General features: G+C 36.8%; 1 protein-coding gene across 1 annotated transcript in view; it reads left to right on the top strand.

The window, feature by feature from the left end:
* The first annotated feature begins 5,780 nt into the window (after window positions 1-5,780).
* NKAIN2 (sodium/potassium transporting ATPase interacting 2) overlaps window positions 5,781-13,320 on the top strand; it is a 505,527-nt gene continuing 497,987 nt past the window's right edge. Inside the window, 4 exon segments of the mRNA XM_040551252.1 lie at window positions 5,781-5,821; window positions 6,731-6,803; window positions 9,563-9,625; window positions 9,980-10,014. Of these exon segments, the coding sequence (XP_040407186.1) occupies window positions 6,782-6,803; window positions 9,563-9,625; window positions 9,980-10,014 (120 nt within the window). The 5' untranslated portion in view covers window positions 5,781-5,821; window positions 6,731-6,781.

Consider the following 13,320-nt stretch of genomic DNA (forward strand, 5'->3'; position numbering starts at 1 on the left):
CTGAGTGCTGGAGTACAAATTATCAGTGATTCAATGCTCATCTCTTCTCCTCAGCTCTTTCCTCTGTTGCAAAAAGTGCATATCTGAGAGCTGGGAGTAGGGAGTGGAATGAGATCAGAATTGCTCAGAAGCTGGTGGTGATACCTTTGAGGATCACAACACCAGTACTAAAAACTAGCGTAGATTTTCATCACTTTTCAGAGAAACTGCATTCATTTTCTGCTTTGCCTTGATGTATCATATCAGGTCTGTCAGATTCTGTTTCACATTATATCTGGCTTTGAAAATATTATCTTACCATTTCTTTCCCTGAAAGACTTTCCAACTAAAGTGAAGGAGTTTGTTGTGATTTTATTTTTTAGCTTGATTTAGTGCTCTGAAGCGAGCTCTCTGTATTCGTATATTCTTGCTGTTATTGAATTTAGCTCTTCTAGAAGAATAGCTTTTCAGGCTGTGTCCCTATTGCAGAAGAGATCTGATGTGAGCAGCTGCTCTCCTTCCGTGGCATTACTCTGTCAGCACGTTCACCTTACATCTCATGAAGCTGTCCTTAATCATAAAGAACAGTCCTTTCTCAGAGATCTGTTTCTTCTTGGGCATTTTTGCTGTGCTTGTTGTGATGGTATGAAGTTGTAGAGATGGGATTTTTCTTGTGGCATTTTCTTAATTGGGATTTGGACTGAGTCTGCTATCTTGTGTCAAATAAACTAATGAATATGGAACATGGTGCGGGCAGTTCAAATCATCATACAACTTTAAGTAGCCAATTTCTGTCAGTTCCTGTCAAAATTATACCTTTTTATAATTTTGGAAGGATTTCTTATAAAATACCAAAAATGTAGCTGAGCTGTAGCCCCCATATTGTGCCAGAACTTCAGCTGAATGTGTGTTGCTTAGTACTGATATGGAGATTTTGCATAATTTGTGGATTTCTAAAGGGAAGGAGGGGAGATGTCTGAGCAGGTGCACGTCTGAAAACCTTTCAGCATTGTTAAATTGCTGGTATTTCAGTACAGGTCGCTGAACATTGATTGAAAGTAAGTTAAAAAGGATTACAGGAAGAACAAAATCTAAATTGTGGACCTTAACATAATAGGTTTGTTCTTAACAGGTGTAGATTTTTGTGCCTGTATTGACATCCACGGGATTACACCTTTTTAAAGCTTTTTGTCTGAAAAGCTTTTACTGGTAGATTATGCAGTTTATTGGAAACACAAAGATGAGAGAATTATTAATATTTGAAAATGAGCATTCATGATTTGGACTTGTCTTCTCATACGTGATGTACTGTGTCCTAGCTTGTTTCACATTGTTTTTATTTTCTCCAATGTTGTTCAAAATCTGCTGGAGAAATATTCTTGCTCTTGTCTATTTTTCAGGAGAAGGGTGTCTTTACCAAATGTTAGATTTTCAGCACACTATGGGATCATGCCAAAAGTAATCATTGCCCTTTTCAGTGTTTGGATCCTGGATTTCAATTAATTGCTGTTATGTTATTTATTACTGTATTTTAGAAGACTTAGTAATACATTAGTACTATGGCCATAGCAGTTCTGGAGTGGAGCTAAATTAATGGCAAATTCATGGAAGAGAGCTAACTGGCAAGAATAGCCAATAAATTCATCAGTCTAAATAACTGCTTAGGAAGGATTGTTCAATGTAGAGTTCATACAAAGCAGACTTAGACATGTCAGTAGAACAAATGGCATTAGGGATTTTTGTTCAGTAATTCTTTGATGTTCAAAAAGGTCAGCTCGATCTTCACAGTTGTAAGATATAAAGCCATTTCAGTAATCAACAATTTTTTTTGTTTCAATTTTTTTGCTCTCACCCCTGATAGTGTGGAACTGCTTTGAGAAAGAAGCTCGTATTTTAGATTCAGGTTTCCTGGATATCATATTTTGGCTGGAATGGTGTTAATTAAATTCTTAGAGTCTTGTAAGATGCTATGTTTTGGATTTTTGATAAAAATAATGGTGATAACATACTAATGTTTTCAGTTGTTGCAGAGCAGTACTCGCACAGAGCCAAGAACTTTTCAGCTTCGCATGCTGCCCTGCCAGTGAGGAGGCTGGGGGTGCCCCAGGAGCTGGGAGGGAGTACAGCCAGGCCAGGTGAACTAAACTGTCTAAAGGGACATCCCACACTGTGTGGCATCAGTGACATCATGCTCAGCAATAAAAGCTGGGGTAAAGAAGAAAGGGGGTGGGGGTGGGGGGGGGGAGACATGACACATTTGGAGTGATGCCATTTTTCTTCCCAAAAAACTGTTACACATGATCAGCCCTGCTTTTCTGGCAGTGGCTGAACATCTGCCTGCCGATGCATGAATTCCTTGTTTTGTTTTGCCTGTGTGCATGGCTGTTGCTTTGTCTAGCAGGCTGTCTTTGTCTCAGCTCATGAGTTCTCTCCCTTTAACCTTTTCAGTTCTCCCTCCCATCCCACCTGGGGAGTGAGTGGCTGGGTGGTGCTGAGCTGCCTGCTGGGGCTAAACCACAACACTGGAACATATTCCCATCATCTGTCGTCACATCTGCCTCCTTTTCAGACATACAAACTGAGGTTCTTTTCACCCAGTAAATGCATAAGCTAGACATCTCACCCAAAGTGTCACTCAGTCCTTTTACCCAATTGAAAGAAACAATATCAAGCAGGGGCAAGTATCTCACATCCTTAAAATGAAATGAAGTATATTTCAGAGGTGCCTATTTATCTCCATTGATGATAGAAGATCCTAGTCTAGAGCACAGCTAGTCTTAGCTAAACTTTCAATATCTAACCTAGGTAGAATGATTCTATGCCTCTTGATCTTTACATCTAAGTTCATAATTTATCACTGAAGCTTCTCAGAAGAGTCGAGCCGTGCAGTGAAATTGCAGGAACGTTTGTTAAAAAATCCTAAAAGCCATTCAACCAGAAACTGAAAAGCACTTCTTTAGCTGGAAGTTAGGCATGTCCCTCAGGTGAACCTTTCCTTAAGAATGTATGCGCTGGGCTCTGGAAGTAGTCTTTGAAAAACAATGTTCTTGAATCACCAGAGCTGTACCATATTGCTCTAAGAACATGTTATTTAAGTGACAGAACTTAAAGGAACAGGTAAAGTAAGACCTGAAAGCTTAACTTGTATTAGCTGTTGAAGCACTTGGAGAGATTCAAAAGAGATGAAGAGTGTCTTTGTAGACTGGAAACTGACCCAATAAAAAGGAAGGACAAAAACAGTCAGTGGAGTCACAATGGCGTATCTCACTTACTGATGACCCTTTAATAAAAGATTCTGAAAGAGAGTCTGTCTGTAGTTCTTTTATTCTTTCAGTTTAGAGCATTAACTAGCAAAGTATGTGGAGATAGGAAGCTTTATGAAATGACTTTGCACTCAACAGAAGTTTTGCTCATGTGAAGGTGTTCAAGGCCAGGTTGGATGGGGCCCTGGCCAACCTGATGTAGTGGGTGGCATCCCTGCCCATGGTAGTGGCACTGGAACTAGACAGTCTTTAAAGTCCCTTCCAACACAAGCTGTTCTATGATCCTATGATTCTATGATTATTTTTAATTAATAAAGTGAAGGATACAATTTATCAGCTAAGGGTAGAGCTAGTAAAGCTGCGTTCTGAAGATAGTCTATTTTGAGAACTTGGTGTACATATGTTCGAAAAGGTAGAAGTATGTTGAGTACAAAACCCACAGTGCCTTTCCCAATGGGTTCTGACAGTTAAAATTGCTAGACCCTGAGAATGCCATGCTTGCTTATTTGTTCACAGACCAGGTTTAAGACGTTCTTTTACTCGGGCTCATAAAACAATCTGCATATTGATAAATGAGTTCTACAATATATTTTCACAGTTACTTTCTATAAATAAAGTAACATTAAAATAAGGTAATAGCAGCACCAAAGGTTTATGATAACTTCAATATCTCTTTTCTTGTGGTAATTGTAGACACATTGTTCAGTTATATAGACAATGAATTCTTTATGTATTTATGTTTTTAGAAGTCACTGTGTTTGCTCTTCCACCTGTACTGGAAGGTTACATGTAGCCCATGGCTGCACTTCTAGTCTTAACCAAAGGCAGTTTTCCCAACTCTGTCATATTGGAGTTGGTTTTTTGCCTTTTCCCATGCAGGATATATTTTTAATACTGCCGGAACTTAACTGGAAGAATGCCCTCATCTTCTGTTCCAAAAGATAACAACCTCACTGTCAAAAAAAAAAAAAAAAAAAAAGTACAACACCATAGAAAAACATAATGTTATACCAGATTTTTTTTTTTTTTTTTTTACTTCTGGTTTGCTTGTCAAGAGACTGGCACATTCTAAAGGCAATTTCACTAGGCAGACACCTCAACCAAAATTTTAACTGACAGCCAAAAATATCAGTCATGTCAATTTCATTTGTATTTCAAGTGAGTTGATATAGAAAATATTTGTGCATGCATAGGAAATTCTACGACTCTCCTTTTTGTTTGCTATCTACTGTACAAAGACTGCAGTTCATCTTCCCTGTCTTGCCAATGTTCTAAAGTTGGTGTCAATAGCAAGGTCAACCTGAACTGATAGTTCAACAGAAAAATTAGGTAACAAAAATAAAAGTTTCTGCATAGCAAAGTAATCAAGCATAAGTATACTGGCAAGCTCTGCACGACATTGGTTGACATTAGACTTTGTACAGCCCTGAACTATTTCTTGTTTGGTGAGTGGAAACAGCGTCAGTGTAGCTGTGTTTTGTAGTCTCGGTTACTAAAGGAGTTTTGATGTGTAACTAGTCATAAAAGCAATGTTAATACTTTGTGATTAATTTGAAGTTGATTAAATGGTTATTTGCTTTACAGAACATACAAAGAAGCTGTGTAAGTGGCTACCATTTGTTCCAAAGGGCTCAAAATGTACAGCAATATCAGGAAAGCAAGCAACAGGAGAATGTTGGATGAAAAAGACAAAAAACAGTGTTTGTCTGTACTTTCCTCTAGTATTTCTTACTCTTCTTTACAGTTCTCTATTGTTTTCTTTCTTTTTCTCTGTCTTTTTTTTTTTTTTTACCTCTTTTCAGATTTCCATTGATATCTTCATACTCATACCAATGTATTTTCTAGCTACTTTTACATATTCCTATGCTTTAGTCCTAGATCTCTGCTTTTGAAGTGCCCTTTTGCAGTACAGATAACAGATTGCTCACTTTTGGGAGAGGACTTTAGGCAGAATTTGAGAGAATAAGCAAAATTTGAACTATCTCTTTGAATTACCTCTTCTATATAAAGCAACACCTATAAAATAGTTAAAGAATATAACAATTGGTTTATTCAAGGGGGATGTAACTGGTTCATATGCACTCTTCCATGCCATTCAGAAAGCAGCTGTCAGACTAAATAAAAATACATGATAAAAAACAACTCATCTTTTTAATTGATTTTAATCTAGCTGCATCTAGCCATAAAATGCTTCCCATTGATGATATGGCAAATAGTGTGAATGCAATTAGATATCAGTTCAATGTGCCTTCCAGAAAACAGGCTCCAAACCTTCCTGGAAATAACTTTCTTCTATCTTAACTAATGATTTTTTTTTTAATATTTTTGAGATGTATGACATTTTAAAAATTTGTATGCTCTTTCTGAAATTAATACAAAAGCTTTGGTGGCTGGGGCAATAGATGTTTTAGTTTTTTAAAGGGTATTAAATAACTGTGGCAAGGCCTACTGTATATAAACTCTTCTGAAAACATTACTGAAGAGAACATTTATACACCATATTTTTGTCTTTCACCAGTCCTGGCAAATGGATGATACTGGAGAGTGCTGTAATAACTTCTTTTCACATTATTTTAAAGGTACCATGATTTAAAGATAGCCTTCTGTTTGTATTTCTAATTTTTGTAGTATTTTGTGTTACATAAAAGAAAAAAACCAACAATTTATTACAATTATTCACCACAAATATCAAACTAAAAGTGGTAATCAGTCCATGAGCATACCACATGCCATAGCTAAGTGAATCTGGAGCATCCTCTGGTAAAAGTGAAAGTCTTTCACCGAACATCTCCGCTTCAGATACTGATACCGTTAATTATCTCAAATTGATTGCATGGACTGTTCTTTCTGCATTGAATTACAGGCTATCTTTAGGCATTCTCAGCCACTGTGCAGCTCTACAGCAGTGGTTTACTTGTGATGATCCACAGATTAGTTACTGCATGCAATGCTACCTCCAGGAGTGCAAACAAGCACTTTCTAACATAGCAACAAAACTAAGATCAAAAGACCGAAAGCTACAAATGTGAAGAGCACCGAGGAAAGTCAACAGTGACTGCCTCTGGATGCTTCTTCTGTCTTTAGTTAGCCTCCTCCTGTTTACTGACCAACAAACCTCCTTCCTTTCTGCCATGCAAATGGTATTGTCATTGCTGCAACAGCTTTAAAAGCAACAGATTTTAATTTCCAAGCTGACACATCTGGATTTAGACAGTTGGACTACTCTTATTACACTTTTTTTTTTTTCCCACCCAAGCCACTTTAGCTAATGGGAATTATATCAAAGCATTAAGTAAAAAACTGTCATTCATCTATTCTTGGTGTGAGATGGGTTCCTCACACGCTCTCACTGAAGTACAGAAGGAATATGTTTTCTTTGGACTTTTTCTGAGGTATTAGTGGCTAATGAGATAGCGCCACAAAATGACAAGAGGTGAGTGAAAATCAGACACACAGTTCTTCTCACTGCTTGTAATGCTTGTGCCCAGTCTTACAGCTGGTTCCTGATTCCCATTGGTTTCTAACAGTTCAGAAACAGGATGCAGCTGATTTCCCTGTCAGGTAAGAACCTAATGCATCTCAGGCTTGTGCAATAACTCAACTTATGGTTAACTCAATGCTTTTGTGCTGGATTGAGGTACCTGCCTTTTTTGTCCAGCATGCTTCAGGGGCAGTCCAGTCCTAGAAGTAACCCTGCTGCTTACATTCTGTTGCCTTGCTGTCTGGTGTACTTGCAAGTCTGCTCAGTTACTGAACCTACCTTGACTTCAGTTACTGAACCTACCTTGACTTCAGATGATTTTTTTGTTGGTCTCTTGAGGTGGAACTACCTCTTGATTATTGCTTAATCTCAGTTGATTTGCCCTGCGGCATTTGGCTCTACTGCAATGAGGTCTGATATTTTTACTGGAAAACTCCTGAGACTTTTTTCATCAGTGAGTTTTCACAGCAGAGTGACCCTATTGCACTCTCCCAGCATATACTAGGATTTCTTGAGCCCTTGGTTTATGGTACATTTAAAATCATTTGCTGTCCTTACTTTGAATAAATTAAAGATGGTTTAGTCTATCTATTTCTGCATAGTGGCCATTTGTTCCAGTTATAGTTGTATGTATAAGGGAAGTTAAGACTTCCTCTAGTTCCCTAAATTTATCTTTTTGGAGGAGAAGTGAATGACCTTTATTAATGTAGTAGTATTGCACATTTTTCCTTTCCAAGAAGTTTCTTTGAAAGCAGAGCTACAGGCGTAATATATTACTGTGACTAAACATAATGAAATATCACTTTAACAAAAATTATTTTTAGTTGTCACCTAATGATCCCTACCTTTAGTTTAAGTACTCTCCTTGGAATAACATGAGATTATTTTTGCCTGAAGGCTATTTCTGTTAGATGTATGAAAAATACCTGTGATTTATGTAAGCTAGCTTCTTTCCTTATGATTTTTGCCTATAGGACTTCAAACACTTTACATACTTCTAAAATGTATTGATTTGTTTGACATCCCCTGGAAGTCAGATGTAATTATAAAAAATTGAAAGCATTTGTTTTCTGGAATACTTTTTTGAACTATAGGAGGAATACAGTGCTCATGCTAGAATGATATGATTCTGATATGGAATCTCATGAGGATTATGATGATAAGTGCATAATCTAATGCTAAATGCATTCTGCCCCTTAAAAGACAATCAATGGATAGCCACAGTATGACACCTTAACATCAATAGATGAGTGAGCTTCATTTCTCTGATTTTTAAACTGCTGTTGATAGCAATGAGATACTTTTCACGTTCTTTGTAAAACAGTATCCTTTAGATGAAAATATGCAAATGGAAGATATTTTGAGTCTAAAAGCATAAATTTACACTAGGTCAGCAAAAATGCACTACAAAGTTGACCATAGTGACTACATATAAAGTGCATTTAAGGGCTGGCTAAACAGGGACAAATCTTCCTGTTTTTTTTTTTTTTTTTTTTTTTTTTTTAATTTGGAGATGGAAATAAATCCTTCCCTAATTCATTTGTGGGCTTGGGGGTTTCATGCTTTTTTTTTTTTTTTTTTTTTTTTTTTTTTTTTTTTTTTTTCCCGTAGCAATAGGTGATAGATTACAGAGATTACTAATTATTTTGTAAAGAGCTCTTCTGCTCTCTTTCATGGCACTTAGTCCCCATTTAATGACGTACTTTTTGTTACCTTCATGGACTAAGCATGTAAGGAAAGAACAGTCAATTTAAGGTATAATTTAATTTTGTAATTTTTAAGTTTGCACAGATTAAAAACTTCACTTTTTGAGGACAAATGAAAGGACTGGAATATTGATTTTATGGGAGTTACTGTTCTTGTTGAAGACAAATGTATTTGATTTGTAGTAGATTCTAGCAGTGTGTATTTATTTTAGATTTATTTGACACATTAAAAAGCACCCATCCAAGGCTGGAAATGCCTTTGACATTTATTGAAAATCCAAGCGTACTCTAAGCAATTGTTGTTTCTTTCCATAATTATACAGCCTAGGACTCAGCAAAGCATGTATATAACTTCAAGTACACACTTAAATGCTGTGATGGATAGGACAACTAGGCTACTACATGGCAGTGAGAAAGCATGAAACGGAAAGTTCATATTCTCTTCTCTGTTTGAGACATTCTGGCCGGGCAAAAAAACCTGAAATTGGACAAATTTAACTGTGTGGATGTGGGACCAACAGAGCCAGATTTTATTTCATGGTGTCTTAGAACAACGTTGAAGAAACAGGAAGAGGCATTTGGCAGGAACTCACCATCCTGCCACAGATCCTTTGGCTCTTACAGTAACTGGTGAAAATGAGATCAGACGGAGAAAGGAGAAGTAAAGATGATCTGTGAGAGCTTAGGATCTGATTCTGATTAGGGAGTTATAAGGAATATCCTTACTCTTGCCTCAAGCATAGTTCAGACAAATGCAGTGTTACAATATTCAGAGTCAGGAAAAAGTGGCTCACAAAGATTGTTTATTGTACTACTTCCACAGCCTCTGCTTCAGTAGTCTTAGATTAATGGCCAGATTTTAATTTTATTTATTTATTTATTTATTTATTTATTCTTTGTAGATCTAACATATTCTCAGGGACCTAGATAAACACAAAATGATATTGAAAATCTAGTAAGTTGCCTAGAAGTTCATTGAAATGGCAATTACCAATACCACTAAGATGATAGTGCTGGTAGTTCATGTTGGACTGTCATGTAGTCAGGAATGTTTTCTTAGGTATGAACTCAGACACAGGAACTCAAACAATGTAAAACTTATTCAGTATTAACCTATCGCATTTATACTGCAGTTTCTTGGAAGCCAGTGCTGACATATCTACATGCTGTCCTGCTCTGTCCTGCATTCAAGCCTTGTATGTAAACCCACTTTCTTTCTAGAATTATTTTGAGAAGTTTCTGTAAACCTCTTGCGGGGATGGCCTCAAGTTGCACCAGGAGAGCTTTAGGTTGGGAATGAGGAGACATTTCTTCTCAGAAAGAGTAGTCAGGCATTGGAACCAGTTGCCCAGGGAAGTGATGGAGTTACCGTCCCTGGGGGTGTTCAAGGAAAGGTTGGACCTGGCGCTTAGGGAAATGGTTTAGTGGGTGACACTGGTAGTGGGGTGATGGTTGGAACGGATGATCCTGAAGGTCTTTTCCAACCTTAATGATTCTATGATTTTATGATTCTATTCTTTCACTTTTTTTTTTTTTCTTTTTTCCTGCAGGGGTATGCCACTGCAGGATGAAGTACAGCATGAAGGTACAGCCATGACAGAAAAGAAAAATATATTATTAAGTCTTGGAAAAAAAAAAAAAAAAGCAAACAAACAAAAAACAACAAGAACAAAAAAAACAACAAACTAATTTCTTACATCTAAAGGATGTTAATTTCTCAACCATGCCTGTAAGGAAGGGTTCCTAACCTGGGTCTGCTGAGCTGCAGTTGTTTATTAGGCAGCTGTTAGTGCCAGGTTGCCAGCTGGGGAGACTATCTGGCTTTTACTGTCCTCTCAAAGCAATGGAGTTTGATAAAGGAAGTCATGGGTAATTTTGAGAGTTGGTTATCATACACTCATCAAAAAGTGTAATATGTAAAAGGATTCAGGAAGTGGGGCTGGGAGTCCTTCAAGGGTTCCATAGTTATGGAAAGATCTGAGTGAGAAACAATTGTTCAGCATTCTATAAAACAAAAGTATATTAAAAATAATGCTGTCCCAGCTCAGGATAAAAAGTCAACTTTTAAAATTATTTTTTCACAAAATTAAGTTGTTCTTGGTTTGAAATAAAATTAAATAATTCTATAATATCTATCAGTTTTGTCTACTTTTGCATTGCTATAGATAGATTACCCCCCCCCCAAAAAAAAAATTAAAAAAAATTGACGTCAGACAAATGCATGTTTCAGTCTAAGAAATTAAAAATAAAATTGTAGCTTGCTTTCAGGAGTTTTTAATGTCAAAGGCAGGCTTTATTTAACTTGCATTTTCTTTCAAAGAAATTCTTTAATAAAGATACTGTGTATCACCCTAGAAAGACTGCAAACTTTGTTGTTCTGGGATGAAGATGTCCTACCTTCACCTTAAATGACACATTAGACTGACTTTATTAGAAAACCCTGTCTTATGTATTGGTACAATATTTTCATTTGTTTAGTTAAGAAAAGAGGTAGCAACTCAAGTGGAGCATCTGAGATGTAAAGAAGTAAATAGTTGATACCAAGAAACAAATCCAGAAAATGAATCAAAGACGAGAATTCTTGTACTAGAATTCTCATATCTGCAGGCCTTTTCAGTTTAATAAATACAGACAGATATTGCTTCAATACCATTGATGTTAAGAGATAGAGACAATTGTATTCCACTATGTCCAAACCCTGAAAGTCTTTTTTTTTTTTTTTTTCTCCCAAAAAAGGAGATACTGTCAAGAAAGGAGATAAAAAATGTAGCCATTTTGAAATGTTGAAGAGACTCTAGGTAGTGGATTTTTATTCTCAATTTAATGAAATAAGCTATTGCCTATGCATCCATTAAAACACAAAACACATTAAAACACAAGGTAGATATAACAGCTTAACTGTTACACAGGATAAGGACTAAATAGCATAGTAGAAGCTGAAATAGAATCATAAGTTGATTTAGAAGTCTCAAACTAATGTCAATGCTTATTGCCATGTGGCGTAGATTAATATAAAACTGTTGCTTAGCAGTGTTATAGTGTTTCTGCTTTCTTTATTTTACCTTTTCCTTCATCTTCATCTTTTTTTTTTTTTTTTTTTTCTTTTCTTCCAGTGGTATGAAGTACTCTTGTAAAGCTCTATCACTTTCCTCTTGACATTAGCTGCTGTAGCTGGAAAGTTCTTATGAGAGGGAAGTGCAGATGTTTTCATGGAGGCTCTTTGGGTAGTATTTGCATGTAGAAGATATATGGTACTCACCCTCCAGCAATCTTATCTCTTTAGATCCTTAAAATAGCATGTAAAAATAAGCAGATGCAAATACTTGAGAATACATAGGGAAGCCTATGGAAAAGAGAAGAGTAGAATTACACCACTCCATTATATAGATTTCCAAGTGGCTACATAGCTACTAACAGATTTTCCACAATAAATGTTTACAAAAGTTGTGAAACAGGAGAGTAGGTGAGCTCAAGAGGAGGAAGAATTTAATAATGAACAGTATGAAAATGATACAGACATTTGCCGTATCGTCTAAAAACTTAGTCACAGTTAACTTCTGATATATAGGTACTGCAGGAGAGTAGAGGTGGCCACAACTTTCATGGAGATTGGGCCACAACTATTCCTTCAAATGAGGATTGCCAAAACCAGTAAAGGCTCTCAAAACAGAAAACTCAAGATTTACTAGGCAAGATGGCTTAGAATAAAGGATTTGACATCAAATCTTCCTTACCTCTCCTCCTCTGCCGGCCCACTCTGCTTGTAGAGTGGATCCTGCTCCGCTGTCATTCCAGTGATTTTCATCAGCTTTCTGAGTTGCAACAAATTCTGCATTGTTTCTTCTGAACCTCTAGGAAAGTCTCTTTTTTATCATCAGCTCTGAGGTCTGGCTTTCAGCCTCTTCCCTGCTTGTCTCAGGAGTCTCTTAATGTTTGCTTTTGCTGGAGGCACCTAGCTTACTGTGTCTGCTCTGCTCCATCCTGCAATCAAAACCATCCGCTCCGAGACAGGCATCCACTCCCATCCAGGAGGCTCCACACCTGTTCTCAATAGATCGTATGCAGTATACATGCTGCAACTGGCAAATGATAAAAACAGAATGGATGCCTTTCATCATCCTCCCATTGACCATGTGAGTGATGCGTTAACATGGCAACACTATAGGAGAGGTAGCTGTGCTGTGAATTTGAGGATTCTGGTAGTACCGGGAGTCAAAGCGGTGAAAGGAAGACCTGTAAGTGGAGTTATAGCGTGCTATTGTGCCCAACATTTAGGAAGAGGTGGAGAAACAGAGATAACAGCTAATTAAGAAGATGGATCTGAAGGTCTGTTTCCTTTCATAATATATGAATATTGTACCAATTGTTTGTGTTAAAGGGTTTTGGCTACTGTTCCCTGCATATTTACTGAGTGTGGGAGACCAAGCCTCCTGTTCCAAGTAATGGTGAATGATAAATTACTACTTCCAGGTAAATTCTTCCTCCCTCAGATGACAACAGAAAGGACCAGAATGATGGGTAGAGCCTGTCACTTGGTGATATATTTTTATTAAATAAACAGAATAGTTCACCTATCTTTTAAAATGTAGCTTATAATAAAATAACTGAAAAGAATCAAAATAAAATGCTTCTCAGCTTGATTGATGATTATCTAGCTTACTCATGTTTATAGAAACTTGGGGGAAAAAACAAAGCCAAAACCAGAAAAAAATATAGCCAACAATCATAGAATGAAGTATAGCAGGCTGAAAAAGAAATTTTGAGTGAACAAATTTACAATTGACCAAAGCATAGCTGCCATCTGTCCTTCAAATAAATGAGAATGCAGCTGCTCAATGATGTTACATTAGACTAATGTACCAAGGACTACCAGACTAAATGATGGCATCTG

The sequence above is a fragment of the Cygnus olor genome, chromosome 3 (genome assembly GCF_009769625.2).
Source record: "Cygnus olor isolate bCygOlo1 chromosome 3, bCygOlo1.pri.v2, whole genome shotgun sequence".
In the NCBI taxonomy this organism is placed as follows: domain Eukaryota; kingdom Metazoa; phylum Chordata; class Aves; order Anseriformes; family Anatidae; genus Cygnus; species Cygnus olor.